Raw genomic sequence first — 14,564 nt, 5'->3', positions numbered from 1 at the left:
AGGATAGGGGCAGGGGGGCAGGGCAGGGGGAGTAGAGCAGGGCAGGGGGAGCAGGGCAGGGCAGGGGGAGCACAGGATAGGGGCAGGGGGGCAGGGCAGGGGGAGTAGAGCAGGGCAGGGCAGGCCAGGGAGCCTGGGCCTTCATCTATCCCTCTGTATGTGCCCCTCAGATCTTTTTTTTTTTTTTTTGCTTAGTCATTAAAAGATTGTAGTATTTTATTATTTAAAAAAGGTATGTGTGTGCGTCAACTATTAAGAATTTAAGTTTCATCACATGTACTTCATTTTTTAGCTTGGCCTTCTAGAGAATCTTTAGCTTCGTGGCTGCTGTATAAGGAGACCCTCCTCTATCTGGGTGATTTAAAAGCGTGATTCGACGATGAGCACCTCTGGTTCTCCCTTTGTCGGCAGTAGGGCTTACCCCTAGTGTCAGTGCTGCTTCCCGCTTTGCCATTTCGGGTTCAGACCCACCTCTGTAACAGCCAGCGCTGAGGGCAGATTTCCGTAGACTTTGAAAACCTTGTTTTAACTTGACGCTCCGCATGCTTCACGGCTTGCAAAACACAGCGTAGCGGCCTGCACATCCCACAGCTGCAGGGTGGGTCCAGCTGCTAGCACTGTGCTCGGTCGGCAGACCGCGCGGTTCCTCCCACCCCCGAGCGGGCGGCCTCAGCCTCGCCGGGAAACCAGGAGGCCGCCACGGGCGGCAAAAACCGCCCAGGACTTAACGGCAGCGCCGCCGCAAAAAAAAAAAAAAAAAAAAATCGCCCTGCAGATCTTTAAAGAAAAGCCGCAAAGCCGCATCCTCCTTTGATGGAGACCCGGTGGGAGCCAGGCCTTGGGTGCGGGGCCGCGGGCTCCTCCCCCCCCCCCCAGCCGGGCCCGCGGGTGCCCTCGGGGGCTCTGGCAGCAGCACCCCAGCCCCTCTCTGCTTCACCCTCCCAGGCGGGGTGGCCCCAGACGCCCGCAGACCCTCGGCTGACCGTGTTCTGAGCGGAGTGTTGACAGGAGAAAGGTTCGAGGGGAGACGAGGACCGGGCACGGGGTGCTGGGTGCAGGGTGCTGGGTGGAGGTGCCGGGAGGTGGGGCGAGGAAGCTCACTTGTGTGAGAAGATGGACTCGGTCAGAGCTGGAGACTGGGGGGGACTCAGGCTGGGGCGTCTCCGCCCTCCTCTCCCCCTGCCACGGCGTGGGCCTGGGGGTGCTGGCAGGTTCAGGCAGGCCCAGCCTGTGGAGGGGTGGGGGAGGAGGGGCGGCCGCAGGAAGCAGCCTGGAGAAGGAGCGGGCGGGCCATGTCTCACCGCTTCCTCCCAGGGGTCTCCCCTAGACGGGGACGGGGCTCGGCCTCCCCGAGGGGCGCCCACCGTCCTGTGCCGCTGGGGTGGGGAGTGAGGCCGCCCCCCCCATCATGGGTGAAGAGGGACCCCCCTGCCGGCCCCGCGGCGTGTGACCTGGGCCCGGCCCGCCCTGCAGCGTGGACCGCACGGCCCGGCCCTGGAGGACTGCGCTGGGCGGGTGCGGGCGGCCGGCTTGGGGCTCGGGGCTCGGGGCTCGGGGGGGCCTCGTCCTGCCCCCTCCCGCTGAGCTGTCTCCCCTCCCGAGAGAGGCCGAGGGGACCTGGTGCTCAGGGCCCGGCCGGCTGGGTGGGGGGTGACCACATTCTGTTGGCAGCACGGCCCACGGCCGGGTCACCACAGACCCCTCTGCCCCAAGGGCCCCACGGGGCGATGTCCCCCGAGCTCCCGGCAGGAGCAGACGCGCCTGTGACGGCCGGGGCCGAGGCTCCAGGCGGCACTGAAGGGGCCGCGTCAGGGGTCCCGCCTGGTGCCGCTTCCTGCCCAGGAGACTGGCCCGGCCCAGGCGCGGGCTCCCACCGGCGGGGTGGCGTGGCACCCTGGCATCTCAGAGCTCCGGACCTGGGTGTCTGGCACCTGCCCTGCCCCGGAGTTTGGGCTTGAGCTGCGGGAGGGACGGGAGAAGTCCTCCGTCCCGTCCTCAGGCTCAGCCTCCCACGACTGGTACAGGGACCCCGGGAGACGGGGTGGGAGGGGGTCTCGCCGTCCCCTGGCCTCCGGGGCCCCTTTCACTGTCAGCTGTCCTGTGGACAGGCAGGTAGCAGGGGACGCACTGCATGCTGGGACCTTAGTGTGCTAGCCGGTGCCCCAGTGACCCTGCCATCACGGGGAGGGGTGGGCAGGATGCGGCAGCGCGGGACAGACCCGACAGGACGGGACGGGATGGGGCAGGACAGGACAGGATGGGACAGCACGGGACGGGACGAGATGGGGCAGGACAGAACGGGGCAAGACGGGACAGGATGGGGCAAGATGGGACAGGACGGGGCAAGACGGGACAGGACGGGGCAGGACAGGATCGGGCAAGACGGGACAGACCCGACGGGGCAGGACAGGATGGGACGGGGCAAGACGGGACAGGACGGGATGGGGCAGGATAGGACAGGGCAAGACGGGACAGACCTGACGGGGCGGGACAAGACGGGATGGGGCAGGACAGCACAGGATGGGACGGGTGGGATGGCGTTGGGGGCGTCGGGGCCTCAGGGCTGTCTCCACGGTGTCTCCACGGGGTGGTGGCTGGCAGGTGCCCTGGCTCTCTCGCCTGGTGACCCCACCGTCCCTCCAGATGTGGAAAGCCTCGGCCGGCCACGCGGTGCCCGTCGCCCAGGACGACGGGGGAGCCGACGATTGGGAGACGGACCCTGACTTCGAGGTGAGTCCCGGCTGTGCGCCCCGCCCGCCCCGCTTCCCGGTCCTCGGCTCTGCCCGCACCTCCCTGTGTGCTGACCTCTGCTTGGGGGGGGGGGTCCCGGCCCTGGCCGGGGGTGACCATCTGCTTGTCCCACAGAATGACGTGAGCGAGAAGGAGCAACGCTGGGGCGCCAAGACCGTGCAGGGCTCCGGGCACCAGGAGCACATCAAGTAGGGGCAGCCTCGGGCACCCGGGTGGGGGCGGGGGACTGCCCTGCGCCCCCTCGCCAGCGGCATGGGCGTGAATATAGGCGAATATAGGCCTGCCCGCTGCGGCGAGGCCCGGCTGGGTCACTCGGCCCTTTGGGCGCCCTCCCGCCTCACCAGCTGCGCCCTGCCCTCCGCCCCCTCCGCCCCGCAGCATTCACCAGCTGAGGGAGAACGTGTTTCAGGAGCACCAGACACTCAAGGAGAAGGAGCTGGAGGCCGGGCCCAAGGCCTCACACGGCTACGGCGGCAAGTTCGGCGTGGAGCAGGACAGGATGGACAAGGTGAGAGGTGCCGTCCGGCAGCCCTGGCTGGAATGGGGGCCCCGGACCCCAGGCGCAGCTCCGCCTCACGACCCCTGAGCCCCTCAGTCCTGTTCACCTCCTGCCTTTCAGTGTGGCGCCGGTTCAGCCCGGGTGACCTGGGGGCCTCAGGTCCGCTTGTCGTCCCAGGCGGCTTCCTGTTCTGATCTGTGTACTGGGGTGGGGGTGGGGGTGGGGCACGCCACGGCCACGGAGATGACCCCTGCCCCGTGCTGACCACGGTGCTGGGGCTCCGCACACGGACAGTCCGCCCCTGACGTATATCCAAGCCCGAGGCAGGGACGGGCCTGCGAGGTTCAGGGACCAGCACAGCGTGAACAACCTGCAGGGTCCCCATCCCCATGTGCCAGTGCGCATGCCCACGTAAACCGGGCCCCTGTGCGGCGCCGTGGGTGAGGGCGGAGCCCCGTCCGGTGGGCACCTGCATCCAGTGGTCTTCACGGGGCGGCCTCTGAGCCCGAGGCCGGCATCGGCTTCCCTCTGCAATTCCACGCCCGCCCCTCCGAGCAGCTTGGCGCAGAGAGCCGCATACCACATCACCCCAGGGCACGTCTGCAGGTGACCCCGCGCTGGCAGAGGCCTCACAGCTGCAGGAAGGAGGCGGCCACTGCGCCCGGGGCGGTGGGGAGGTCCACCAGGAACGAGCCTCGACCCGGGGGCTGCTGTGGCCCCACCCCACTCGTGGGACTCGGGCCCAGGATCAGTGTGGGGGGCTACCGCACCACACGGCGGGGTCAGTTCCCCAACCCGGGACGTGGGCAGGGCCCAGTGCAGTGTGGCATCAGACGGACCTTCTGCTGGTGGCAGAGGATGGCGCCCCAGGGCAGCTGACTTCGTGCTCCCAGGAAGGCCGGGCACACCAGCTGAGGGCCCTCAGGGTGGGGGGCATGGCCACTTGGTGTGTCTGCGTCTTTCTGAAGCCGCGGGCCCTAGATGGCCGTGTCTCCCTTTCTGGGTTTTTTAAATTTTATTATTATTATTTCTTTATTGGGGAATTAATGTTTTACATTCAACAGTAAGTACAATAGTTTGTACATGCATAACATTCCCCAGTTTCCCATATAACAATACAACCCCCACTAGGTCCTCTGAATCCTTCTTGGACCTGTATTCTCCCCACCCACCCACCCCAGAGTCTTTTACTTTGGTGCAATATGCCAATTCCATTTCAGGTTCTACTTGTGTTTTCGTTTCTGATCTTGTTTTTCAACTTCTGCCTGAGAGTGAGATCATCCCATATTCATCTTTCTGTTTCTGACTTATTTCACTCAACATGATTTTTTCAAGGTCCATCCAAGATCGGCTGAAAACGGTGAAGTCACCATTTTTTACAGCTGTGTAGTATTCCATTGTGTATCTAGACCACAACTTGCTCAGCCACTCATCTGTTGTTGGACACCTGGGCTGCTTCCAGGTTTTGGCTATTACACATTGTGCTGCCATGAACATGTGTGTACACAGATCTTTCTGGATGGGCATGTTCCTTTCTGTTTTCTGTCTGGCAGTGGGACCTCCTTGTAGTGAGTCTCCTGGCCGAAGTCCTTGTTGACTTGGCTTCAGAGGGAGGCAGAGGCCCAGCCTGCAGGGCACCCAGAGCTCGTACGGGACAGCTGGGTGGGGGTGGCCCCGGCTCTGCCGGCTGCTGAGTGGCCGGGCCGGACTCCCCGGAGCTGGGTCCCCCTGGCGCCCTTGGACCCCCCCCCCCCCAGCAGGTCCACGCCCACCTGCCATGGCCGGTTCCCACACCCGTGGCTCGCTTGGCCTGAGCGTGCTGAGCCGGGGGCCCGGGGTCGGCAAGCTCCCCGGTGTCGTGGTGGGGGTGTTCCCGTGGCAGCTGCCGGTCCTGGCAGGGGAGGTGGCTGACCCTGGCGTGTCCCCGCAGTCCGCCGTGGGCCACGAGTACCAGGCGAAGCTCGCTAAGCACTGCTCGCAGGTTGACTCTGTTCGCGGCTTCGGGGGCAAGTTCGGGGTCCAGGTGGACCGTGTGGACCAGGTGAGTGACCGAGGGTGCCCGCAGGGTGGGTGCAGCAGGGCCCTTCCCGCGGGGTCGCTGACGTCCACCTCCACACGCGCTCGCCTCCAGGGCCTGCTCCGCCTCCCCCCTGCTTGTGCCTTCTCTGCCCCCAGCACTGCCCACGCTGGTGGTGCCCGCAGAGCCCGGGGCCTCACGTCCTCAGTCAGCCATTGTTCCTTATTTTTTTTTTTTAATACTCCCTTTTGTTGCCCTTGTTGTTTTATTGTTGGTTGTTATTGACGTCGTTGTTGGCTAGGACAGAGAGAAATGGAGAGAGGAGGGGAAGACAGAGAGGGGGAGAGAAAGACAGACACCTGCAGACCTGCTTCACCGCCTGGGAAGCGACTCCCCTGCAGGTGGGGAGCCGGGGGCTCGAACCGGGATCCTTACGCCGGTCCCGTGCTGTTCTGACCCCTTGCATTGGTGTTACTGTCCTGAGGTGCCTGCCTGGCTCGGTGCCCCCAGACCCACTTCCCGGTCCTGAGCCCACCGTGGCTGCTGGGTCTGCGTCAGGCCTGGGGGTGACGTGGGTGCCCGCCTGGTGGCCCGGCTGCCCTTGCCCCGAGGCCGGTGCTGCTCTGGAGACGTGAGCAGCCGGGCCTCGGCCCCCTGGGTGCCCCTGAGCTGGCCCTGTGGGGCCCTGGTCCCTGGGACATAGCCGGGGTGGGGGACCCACACTCTGTGTGGTCTGGGCAGCTGCCTGCGAGCTCCCTGCCCCGTTCATGGGCGTCAGCTTTCCTGGGGCTCACTGGGCACGGCTGAGGCTCCCCGTGCCCCGTCCCCCCTCTGCTCTGCCCCTTCTGCAGTCCGCCGTGGGCTTCGAGTACCAGGGCAAGACCGAGAAGCACGCCTCCCAGAAAGGTGAGGGCCAGGTGGCTGCCTGGAGGAGGCTGCACTCCTGAGGGGGCTGCTGGCTTGGTGGGTCAGAACTGGCCCTGGAGGGGCTGCTGGCTCGGGGGTCACCCCTGGCTCGGGTCACCGCTGGCCCGGAGCAGAAGGGCCAGGCTGTGGGTCCTGAGACGCTGAGACATCTGCCTCTTCCATGCCAGCGTGGCCCGTGTTCCTGGCCGCCCCCTCAGAAGGCCTGGCCTTCACCATCACCCGCGGGCAGGGATGCGGGCAGGGCTGGGCCGTGCGGCATGGGGTGCCAGGGCCGGGCCTGCCCCAAAAGGGCGTCCGCCGTGGGTGGCGCCTCCCCGCGGGCCCTGACCCGAGCACCCGGGGCAGCGCGGGGAGGCTCCGGCTGGTGGAGGCGGTCGTGCCCGGGGGCCTCGTCCGCCTCAGCCGGTCAGCCCTCACGTCCCTCACCGTCCCCAGACTACTCGAGCGGCTTCGGTGGCAAGTACGGCGTGCAGGCCGACCGTGTGGACAAGAGCGCCGTGGGCTTCGACTACCAGGGCCGCACGGAGAAGCACGAGTCCCAGAGAGGTGGGTCCCCGGCGCCTCGCAGCCCTCCGGGGGACCAGCACGAGGCTGTGAGCTCCGCTGAGCTGTGCTGTGGGCTGATCCGGGCTCAGCTCCGGCTGACGGAGGTGCTGGGACTGAACCCGGGGCCCTGGGCCTCAGGCGGGAGAGGCTTTCTGCAGAGCCGTCGTGCTGTACCCCCAGACCACTTAATTTGGGGAGAGCGTGGTCACTGCCCTGATCCCGGGGCCCTTGTGTGTGTTTGCTCTGTTTCTATTTTCATTTCTAAGGACTTAATATCTATTATTAACGAGAAAGATGGGAGGAGAGAAGGAGCCAGGCATCACTCTGGTCCATGTGCTGCCGGGGACTGAACTCGGGGACCTCCTGCCTGAGAGCCCAGTGCTTCACCCACTGCACCCCCTCCCGGACCACTAACCAGAGCCGCCTTGCTCGGCGCTGACTCACGATGCTGCCAGCCTCAGACATGAGTGTGTCTGTGCGACACGCCCCTGCCAGTCAGCTTTTTTGTTTGTTTTTTTGTCTGGTTAGGATATCTGAATCTTCTTAGCAGGTCAGCATAGTGGGTTGGAGATACGTGTGTGTGTGCGTGTGCGTGTGCGTGTGCGTGTGTGTGTGTGTATGTAGAGACAGAAGTTGAGGGGGCATAGAGAGTGAGAGGTGGAGACAGACGGACAGACAGGAGGCTGGTCTAACACTGCTTCACCACCGTTCTCCCAGGGTTGGGGACCTGGGGCTTGAACCTGAGTCCTTGTACGTGGTGACACACCGGCCCCGTGTGAGGTGGTCACTCTGCTTGGCGTGGGCAGCGGGCGGCACACGGCGGCACAGTTGTGGGAGGAAGGAGCAGGGCCTTGTGGGCCGACGTGACATGCTTTCAGGCGAGACAGACAGACGGGGGACAGACACGGCGCCGCGCCGTGGTGCAGGCAGACCCGGCTGTTCTGGGCGCTGGCGAGGGCTCAGTCCCGAGTCGCGATTCCCCCGGGGTGTGGAAGCCCGGCCACCCGGCTCCGTTACAGGAAGCCGTCCCCAGGAGCTGCGTCCACGTTCCGGCCAGAGGGGAGGTCCTGGCGTGGCCACACCGTCCCCAATGTGCCCGGGACCCGCCCGTCCCACGCTGGAGGTGTCTGGGCTCCTCTGAAGAGGCGCACGTCCCGCGCTGATGCCCACCGGCCCCGCCGCCTTGTCTGCGGGCACATTCTGCTTTGAGTGCTGGGCTGGTCGGTTGACTGACTGACTGACTGACTGACTGACTGATTGATTTTCCCCAGAGCCCTGCTGAGCTCTGGCTGATGGCAGTGCTGGGAATGGAACCTGGGACCTCAGAGCCTCAGGCAGGAGAGTCGCCTCTCAGAGCCCCTGTTGTCCCCCCCGCCCTGGCATGTTTAGTCTTCAAAACAGTTGTTCCCAAGTTAGAGACGCAGCTGGAGACCGGGAGCTTGAACCCGAGTCTTGCCGGCACCGGCCCTCAGCCGCCTTCCCGCCTGCAGATTACTCCAAGGGCTTCGGCGGCAGGTACGGCGTCGACAAGGACAAGGTGGACAGGAGCGCCGTGGGCTTCGAGTACCAGGGCAAGACGGAGAAGCATGAGTCCCAGAAGGGTGGGCGCCCGGCCCCTGGGGCCCCTGAGCGTCAGGCTGTGTCCGTGTCTGTGCGCGTGTCCCCTCAGCCGCGGGCCCGCAGCGGGGTGTGGCCGTCATCAGGGTGGAGGGGCGCCGGGAGGGGGCTCCGGGCGGGGAGAGGCGGCCCTCTGATGCAGCCCGGCCTCCGTCCCGCTCCAGACTACGTGAAAGGCTTCGGGGGCAAGTTTGGTGTGCAGACGGACAGACAGGACAAGTGTGCGCTGGGCTGGGACCACCAGGAGCAGCTGCAGTTACACGAGTCCCAGAGAGGTGGGTGCACAGCCCCCTGCCCCGCTTCTGCGGCTGCGTCCTTCCTGCGCTGTGTCTGCTGGGACAGAGGACCGGGGGGCCTAGAGACAGCCAGAGACCCCTGCGCTGTGTCTGCTGGGACAGAGGACCGGGGGGGCCTAGAGACAGCCAGAGACCCCTGCGCTGTGTCTGCTGGGACAGAGGACCGGGGGGGCCTAGAGACAGCCAGAGACCCCTGCGGCCCTGTGTCCACACGGAAAGCTTCCCCCCACGGGAGGGGTCCCGGCGCGGGAAACCAGGGCCTTGCGCACGGCCCTCACAGGCAAGGGGGGGGGGGGCGGCGTGGGACTGGCACCCTCAGGTAGGCGCCCCCGGTGTCTGTCCCCCGACAAGATGGCGGCGCCCCTCGTCCGAGGCGTGGGGAGGCCCCGTCTCTCCAGGAGCTCAGCTCCTGTTCCCCAGCTCCTGACCACCCCGGGTGTGTGAGCTGGGGGTGCCCCGGCTTGTGCCCTGGGTGTGTCTGGCTCCCCGTGAGCCCTCGTTGTCACGCGTGTGGCCGTGCCCCCCGGCCGTGTCTCCTTTCAGACTACGCCAAGGGCTTCGGAGGCAAGTACGGGGTGCAGCAGGACCGCATGGACAAGGTACCTGGCCCGCTCCGGAGCTGGGGTGCGGCCGTGTGGGTGTCTGGGTGTGTGACAGCTGTGCCGGGGTCTCGGCAGTGTGGGGTGGCCTGGAGGGTCCCGAGTGCCCTCCCCATGGCCTGAGTCCGCGCTCCTAGCCCCCCGCTCCCGCCTGAGCCCTGGGCCCACGGGGGCTGTGTCCTGTGCGTGTCTGTGGCTGTAGGTGGCGTCGGCCCCCGGTGTCCCCATCTCCCTGCCCACCTGTCCCCTGCCCCCGGTGATGGGTGGATGCGGGGCCCTGGGTGTCTGGGGGTCCTTTGTGTCCTGGGTCCGGTGGGGAGCGAGCCGAGCTCCTGACCCCAGGCTCCCTCGGCAGAACGCGTCCACCTTCGAGGACGTGACCGCGGTGTCGTCCGTCTACCAGAAGACGGTCCCCGTGGAGGCAGGTGAGGGCGGGCAGCGCCAGGGGTGGCGTGGGGGCTCGGGCGGCGCGACACGCGGGCAGGGGGCACCCACACCGAGGGAGGGGCCGGCGGCTCCGTGCCCACCCACCGCGGGTGCCCGGCGTCTCCCGCCGCAGCCGGCAGCAACACCAGCACCATCAGAGCCAACTTCGAGAACCTGGCGAAGGAGCGTGAGCAGGAGGACCGGCGGCAGGCGGAGGCTGAGCGGGCCCAGCGTGTGGCCAGGGAGCGCCAGGAGCAAGACGCCGCCCGGCGGCAGCTGGCCGTGAGTGCCCGCGGGGCCGCACACGGGCGGAGGGGAGGCACGGCCCCTCGCACACCCGTGTGCACACTCACGCGTGCCCGGGACTCTCACGCACAGACCGCGCACACCCCGCGCACGGGTCCCGGGTCTGCCGGGCTTCCTGCAGAAGGGGCCGCCCTGCTGGCCCCCGCCGCGCCGTGCCCGCCTGTGACCCCTGACCCAGGCAGCTATGGTTCCAGGGCTCCAGGCTGACTGAGCTGGACAGAGACAGACAGACAGACAGACGAAGACAGCTCAGCACCTCAGCCTGGGTGGCGGGACAGAGCCGGGCGCTCTGAAGGCCCTGGGCTTCCTCCCCTGGAAACTTGCGGACGGTCAGGCTGCGGCTGGTTCAGCTGCCCCCCGGCATCCGAGACCCCCCTGCCCGGATGTGGGACGGGGACAGCCCTGCCGTGGCTCCCTCTTAGCCAGTTCCACAGCTTCTAGGGGTGGGCACGGGCCGGGGGTGCCTCGGCGACCGACCAGGGGCCAGGGGAGGCGGGGTGCTGGGTGGGCTCCTGACGCCCCCCCCCTTCTCAGGAGCAGGCGCTCGCCCAGAAGCAGAGCCCCCCCGCGTCCCCCACACCCCAGCCGGCTCAGGAGAGGCCCGCCAGCCCCGTGTACGAGGTGGGTGTCTGACCTGCAGACGCCCCGGGCAGGGCTGCCGTGCCACAGAGTGGGCCCTGTGCCCCCGCCCGCAACCGCAGCCCTGCCCAGGCTCGGGGACTGGGGGAGCCGTGGGCGGAATTCGGAGAAGTCGGGTACGGCCGGCAGAGCACCCCTACTTGCACCCCTACCTGCCCTCTGCCCTATGATCCTCCTGCCCCCTGACCTTAAGGCGTCCGTACTGGGCTGGGACAGACGGGACCGCCAGCCGGCCCCACCCGCCAATCTTCCCAGAAGCACGGCGGGCGTCCTGGAGGGGGTGCTGGGCGGCCCTGACCCCGGACCCCTGGGTGGTGGCCCCCGGCCGGACTCAGACCCCCGGCGCTGCCTGCCGCCACCCTTGGGGCCATCGCAGCGGCGGCGCCCGGGACCTGGGAGTCGAGCCCCCTTGTCCCCGCAGGACGCGGTGCCCTTCAAGGCCGAAGCCGGTCACGGCGGGGATGGCAGGGCAGAGCCGGAGCCAGTGTATGGCGAGGAGGCCGCGGAGTATGCTGAAGGCGGCCCGCAGGGCCCGGGGTTCACGCCCGAGGCTGTGTACGAGAGCGCCGAGGCGCCCGGCCTCTACCCTGCAGGTAGGCCCGGCCTCCGCCATCCCCGGCCTCCAGGGGCCTCTCCCATGCAGCCCTGAGAGCTGGGCTGCCAGAGACACGTGTGCTGGTGGCTGTGACCCGCCTTCCAGGGACCGAGAGGTCACGCTTCCTGGGTGTCGGGTGCTGGGCTGGATGGCTCCGAGCTATGTTCTGACTCTGTGGAGAGAGAGAGACCCCACAGCCCTGCCCACCCTCCATGGGCTCCCTGGGTGCTGTGCCTGGTGCTGAGAGAGGAGAGACCCCACAGCCCTGCCCACCCTCCATGGGCTCCCTGGGTGCTGTGCCTGGTGCTGAGAGAGGAGAGACCCCACAGCCCTGCCCACCCTCCATGGGCTCCCTGGGTGCTGTGCAGGGTGCTGAGAGAGGAGAGACCCCACAGCCCTGCCCACCCTCCATGGGCTCCCTGGGTGCTGTGCATGGTGCTGAGAGAGGAGAGACCCCACAGCCCTGCCCACCCTCCATGGGCTCCCTGGGTGCTGTGCAGGGTGCTGAGAGAGGAGAGACCCCACAGCCATGCCCACCCTCCATGGGCTCCCTGGGTGCTGTGCAGGGTGCTGAGAGAGGAGACACCCCACAGCCCTGCCCACCCTCCATGGGCTCCCTGGGTGCTGTGCCTGGTGCTGTGAGAGGAGACACCCCACAGCCCTGCCCACCCTCCATGAGCTCCCTGGGTGCTGTGCCTGGTGCTGAGAGAGGAGAGACCCCACAGCCCTGCCCACCCTCCATGGGCTCCCTGGGTGCTGTGCCTGGTGCTGAGAGAGGAGAGACCCCACAGCCCTGCCCACCCTCCATGGGGCTCCCTGGGTGCTGTGCCTGGTGCTGAGAGAGGAGAGACCCCACAGCCCTGCCCACCCTCCATGGGCTCCCTGGGTGCTGTGCCTGGTGCTGAGAGAGGAGAGACCCCACAGCCCTGCTGTGCTGTCCACTCCCTGCACCCCGGGAGTCTCTCCCTACTCCCCCCATCCCCCCACCCCCGCCTGTGCTGCACAGTGCCTCTCACTTTGCTGTCTGCGCAGGGAACACCTACGATGAGTACGAGACGGCTTTGGGCATCACAGCCATCGCTCTGTACGACTACCAGGCTGGTGAGTGGCCCCATCCAAACAGACAGACAGACACGCACGCACAGCGGCGTGCACCCCAGCACTGAGTCAGGAAAGGGACCTGTCCCGTCCCGGCCCCAGGACGCCCTGCCTGACCCTGTGACCTCTCACCCTCCCTCCCCTGTGTGCTGAACCATCCTCCCGGTGAATTTACCCCTTCTCCCTTAGGGGCCCATGGGATCTCCCTGGGTCGCCCTGGGGTCCTCCCCGCGGTGTCCGCCCCAGCCCTGCCGGGTGAAGCCCCCTCCCTGTCCCCCGTAGTAGGGGCCTGACCTGGGCCTTCTCCCCACCCCTACTGGGACCTTCCTGCTGCCCGGGGCTCTGTGGGGCCCGCTCACCCGCCTCCCCGCAGCGGGCGACGACGAGATCTCCTTCGACCCGGACGACGTCGTCACCAACATCGAGATGGTCGACGACGGCTGGTGGCGGGGGCTGTGCCGGGGCCGCTTCGGCCTCTTCCCCGCCAACTACGTGGAGCTGCGGCAGTAGGCGGGCCCCGGGCGGCCGTGTGGGTGCTGCCCGCCCCGCAGAGCCCGGCCGTCGCCTCCCGGTTCTCCTCCACGCACGCCGGTGACGCTGCCCCCAGACGGGCGTCCGCGACAAGAGGCTGGGGGCCGGCCAGGGCGGGTCTGGAAGGTTCCGGAGCTTCTGACCGAGACGGAGCTTGCTGCCCCCGGCGCTGCCCTCAGCCGACACCCCGCCCGGCCCCCTTCACCGCCGCCCTTGCTCCCGCCTGCCCAGCCGCGTCCCCCGCCCAGACTGTCCCGCTGTCCCCGACTCGCCCAGAGAGGCCGCCTGCCGCTGGCGATGCTTCCGGGGGTCTGCCACGTGACCCGCTGACACCGGGGTGCCTGTGCCGCTTGCGCTGGAGCCCCTGGGCCGTGGCTGCTGTGGCCGGGACGGCCCTGGCCCCGCGTCCTCTGGAGGCCGCCCTGGTGATGCCCGTACCCCCACACAGCGGGCGGGGTTTTACCCGCAGTGGCCGCGCCGGGTCTGTGCACCTCGCAGGGTTTTTTAAATTAAGTCCTCCAAATAAACCTCTTTGATCCACAGCTGCCTGTCGTGCTGGGCTCGCTCCCTCTGGTACCGGTGCCCCGGGACGGGTGCTGGTTCTGCCCCCTGTCGGGGTGGTGCCAGCCGGGAGGAGGGGCCCCACACACTCCCCTAGCCATGGCCTTGTGACCTCTCGGGTCCCTCCTGACCCCAGCCCGGGGTCCCCGGGGAGCCTCACTCCTGCGCCGGCCGGGAGGGTGGGTGATGGCTGTCGGCCTGTGAGACTCGGCCAGCACTGGGGGCTGGGCTGACCTCCCCCTCAGCACAGGCCTGGCTTCCATCTCTGGCTCCACATGGGGGCCCACGGTGGCAGCTCGCACGGCCTCTGTCTCGCCGTCTCTGGAAGGTTCAACAACACCACGGGCTTGTCCCCAGAGCCACGGAGCTGAGAGTGTCCTGGGCCGGGGAGCAGGTTCAGGCCCCCAGTGTGCCACTTCTGTCTCTATCTCTGTCTTTGTCTCTGAATGAAAAGCTGGCCTGGAGGTGACTATGGCAAAGGAGAAAAGAAATGCAGGTGGGGAGTCGGGCGGCAGCGCAGCGGGTTAAGCACAGGTGGCGCAAAGCACAAGGACCGGCATAAGGATCCTGGTTTGAGCCCCCGGCTCCCCACCTGCAGGGGAGTCGCTTCCCAGGCGGTGAAGCAGGTCTGCAGGTGTCTGTGTTTCTCTCCCCCTCTCTGTCTTCCCCTCCTCTCTCCATTTCTCTGTCCTGTCCAACAACGACATCAATAACAACAACAAGGCCAACAAAAGAGAAAATAAATATTTCAAGAAGAAAGAAAAAGGAGGGCTTAGTTTGAGCAGGGGACGGGCTCACCCAGGAGAGTACGCCTGACCTCTCATGAAGGCCGGGGGGTCCCAGCCTCCAGCCAGAGACAAAGCTTCCCCAGCGTGAGGCAGGACTGCTGGTCTCCGCATGCTCCCCCGTCCACCTCGTTCCCTAAGGGAAGAGGAGTCGCCATCTCTGGGAGAATCTTCTGGGCATGAGGGATCGGGGAGGTGTGACACCCCAGCCTGGTCGGGGCCCCGGCGGGAAGACTCCACACCCACGACAGAGCCAGTTGTGCCGGGGAGCAGGACCTAGCGGAGGCGGTCTTGTGAAGACTCACCAAGTCCAGGCCGCTTCTCACAGACGCCTGTGGGAATCCGAACCCCGGACGACACACCGGCCACTC

The 14,564-nt window shown here is 67.1% G+C and overlaps 1 protein-coding gene and 1 pseudogene across 4 annotated transcripts; one reads left to right on the top strand and one right to left on the bottom strand.

Moving 5' to 3' along the window:
• Positions 1-281: 281 nt before the first annotated feature.
• On the bottom strand, positions 282-1,010 carry LOC103109701 (mitochondrial import inner membrane translocase subunit TIM14-like; annotated as a pseudogene).
• Positions 1,011-2,625: 1,615 nt separating this feature from the next.
• On the top strand, positions 2,626-13,389 carry CTTN (cortactin). 4 transcript variants are annotated; one of them, XM_007518689.3, is made up of 15 exons: positions 2,626-2,730; positions 2,866-2,939; positions 3,130-3,259; positions 5,181-5,291; positions 6,119-6,173; positions 6,630-6,740; positions 8,231-8,341; positions 8,522-8,632; positions 9,197-9,252; positions 9,608-9,677; positions 9,812-9,960; positions 10,519-10,605; positions 11,045-11,216; positions 12,251-12,319; positions 12,690-13,389. In XM_007518689.3, the coding sequence occupies exons 1-15, from the start codon at positions 2,644-2,646 to the stop codon at positions 12,824-12,826; spliced, it is 1,530 nt and encodes a 509-aa protein (XP_007518751.1). In that variant the 5' UTR covers positions 2,626-2,643; the 3' UTR covers positions 12,827-13,389. The 4 variants fall into 4 exon arrangements, with proteins under 4 accessions (XP_007518751.1, XP_060040041.1, XP_060040042.1 ...); XM_060184058.1 differs by having other exon boundaries at positions 2,644-2,730; positions 10,525-10,605; XM_060184059.1 differs by lacking the exon at positions 8,231-8,341 and having other exon boundaries at positions 2,644-2,730.
• The last annotated feature ends 1,175 nt before the right edge of the window (positions 13,390-14,564 follow it).

The sequence above is a fragment of the Erinaceus europaeus genome, unplaced genomic scaffold, assembly GCF_950295315.1.
Source record: "Erinaceus europaeus unplaced genomic scaffold, mEriEur2.1 scaffold_298, whole genome shotgun sequence".
Lineage (NCBI taxonomy): Eukaryota > Metazoa > Chordata > Mammalia > Eulipotyphla > Erinaceidae > Erinaceus > Erinaceus europaeus.
The sequence above is the reverse complement of the archived record's forward strand: the minus strand, read 5'-3'. Positions and strand labels throughout refer to the sequence as shown.

Coding starts and splice junctions, on each gene's coding strand:
- CTTN (XM_007518689.3), top strand. CDS start 2,644: ATGTGGAAAGCCTCGGCCGGCCACGCGGTGCCCGTCGCCCAGGACGAC. Junction 5,292..6,118: donor AGGTGGACCGTGTGGACCAG/GTGAGTGACCGA, acceptor CCCCTTCTGCAG/TCCGCCGTGGGCTTCGAGTA. Junction 10,606..11,044: donor CCGCCAGCCCCGTGTACGAG/GTGGGTGTCTGA, acceptor TTGTCCCCGCAG/GACGCGGTGCCCTTCAAGGC.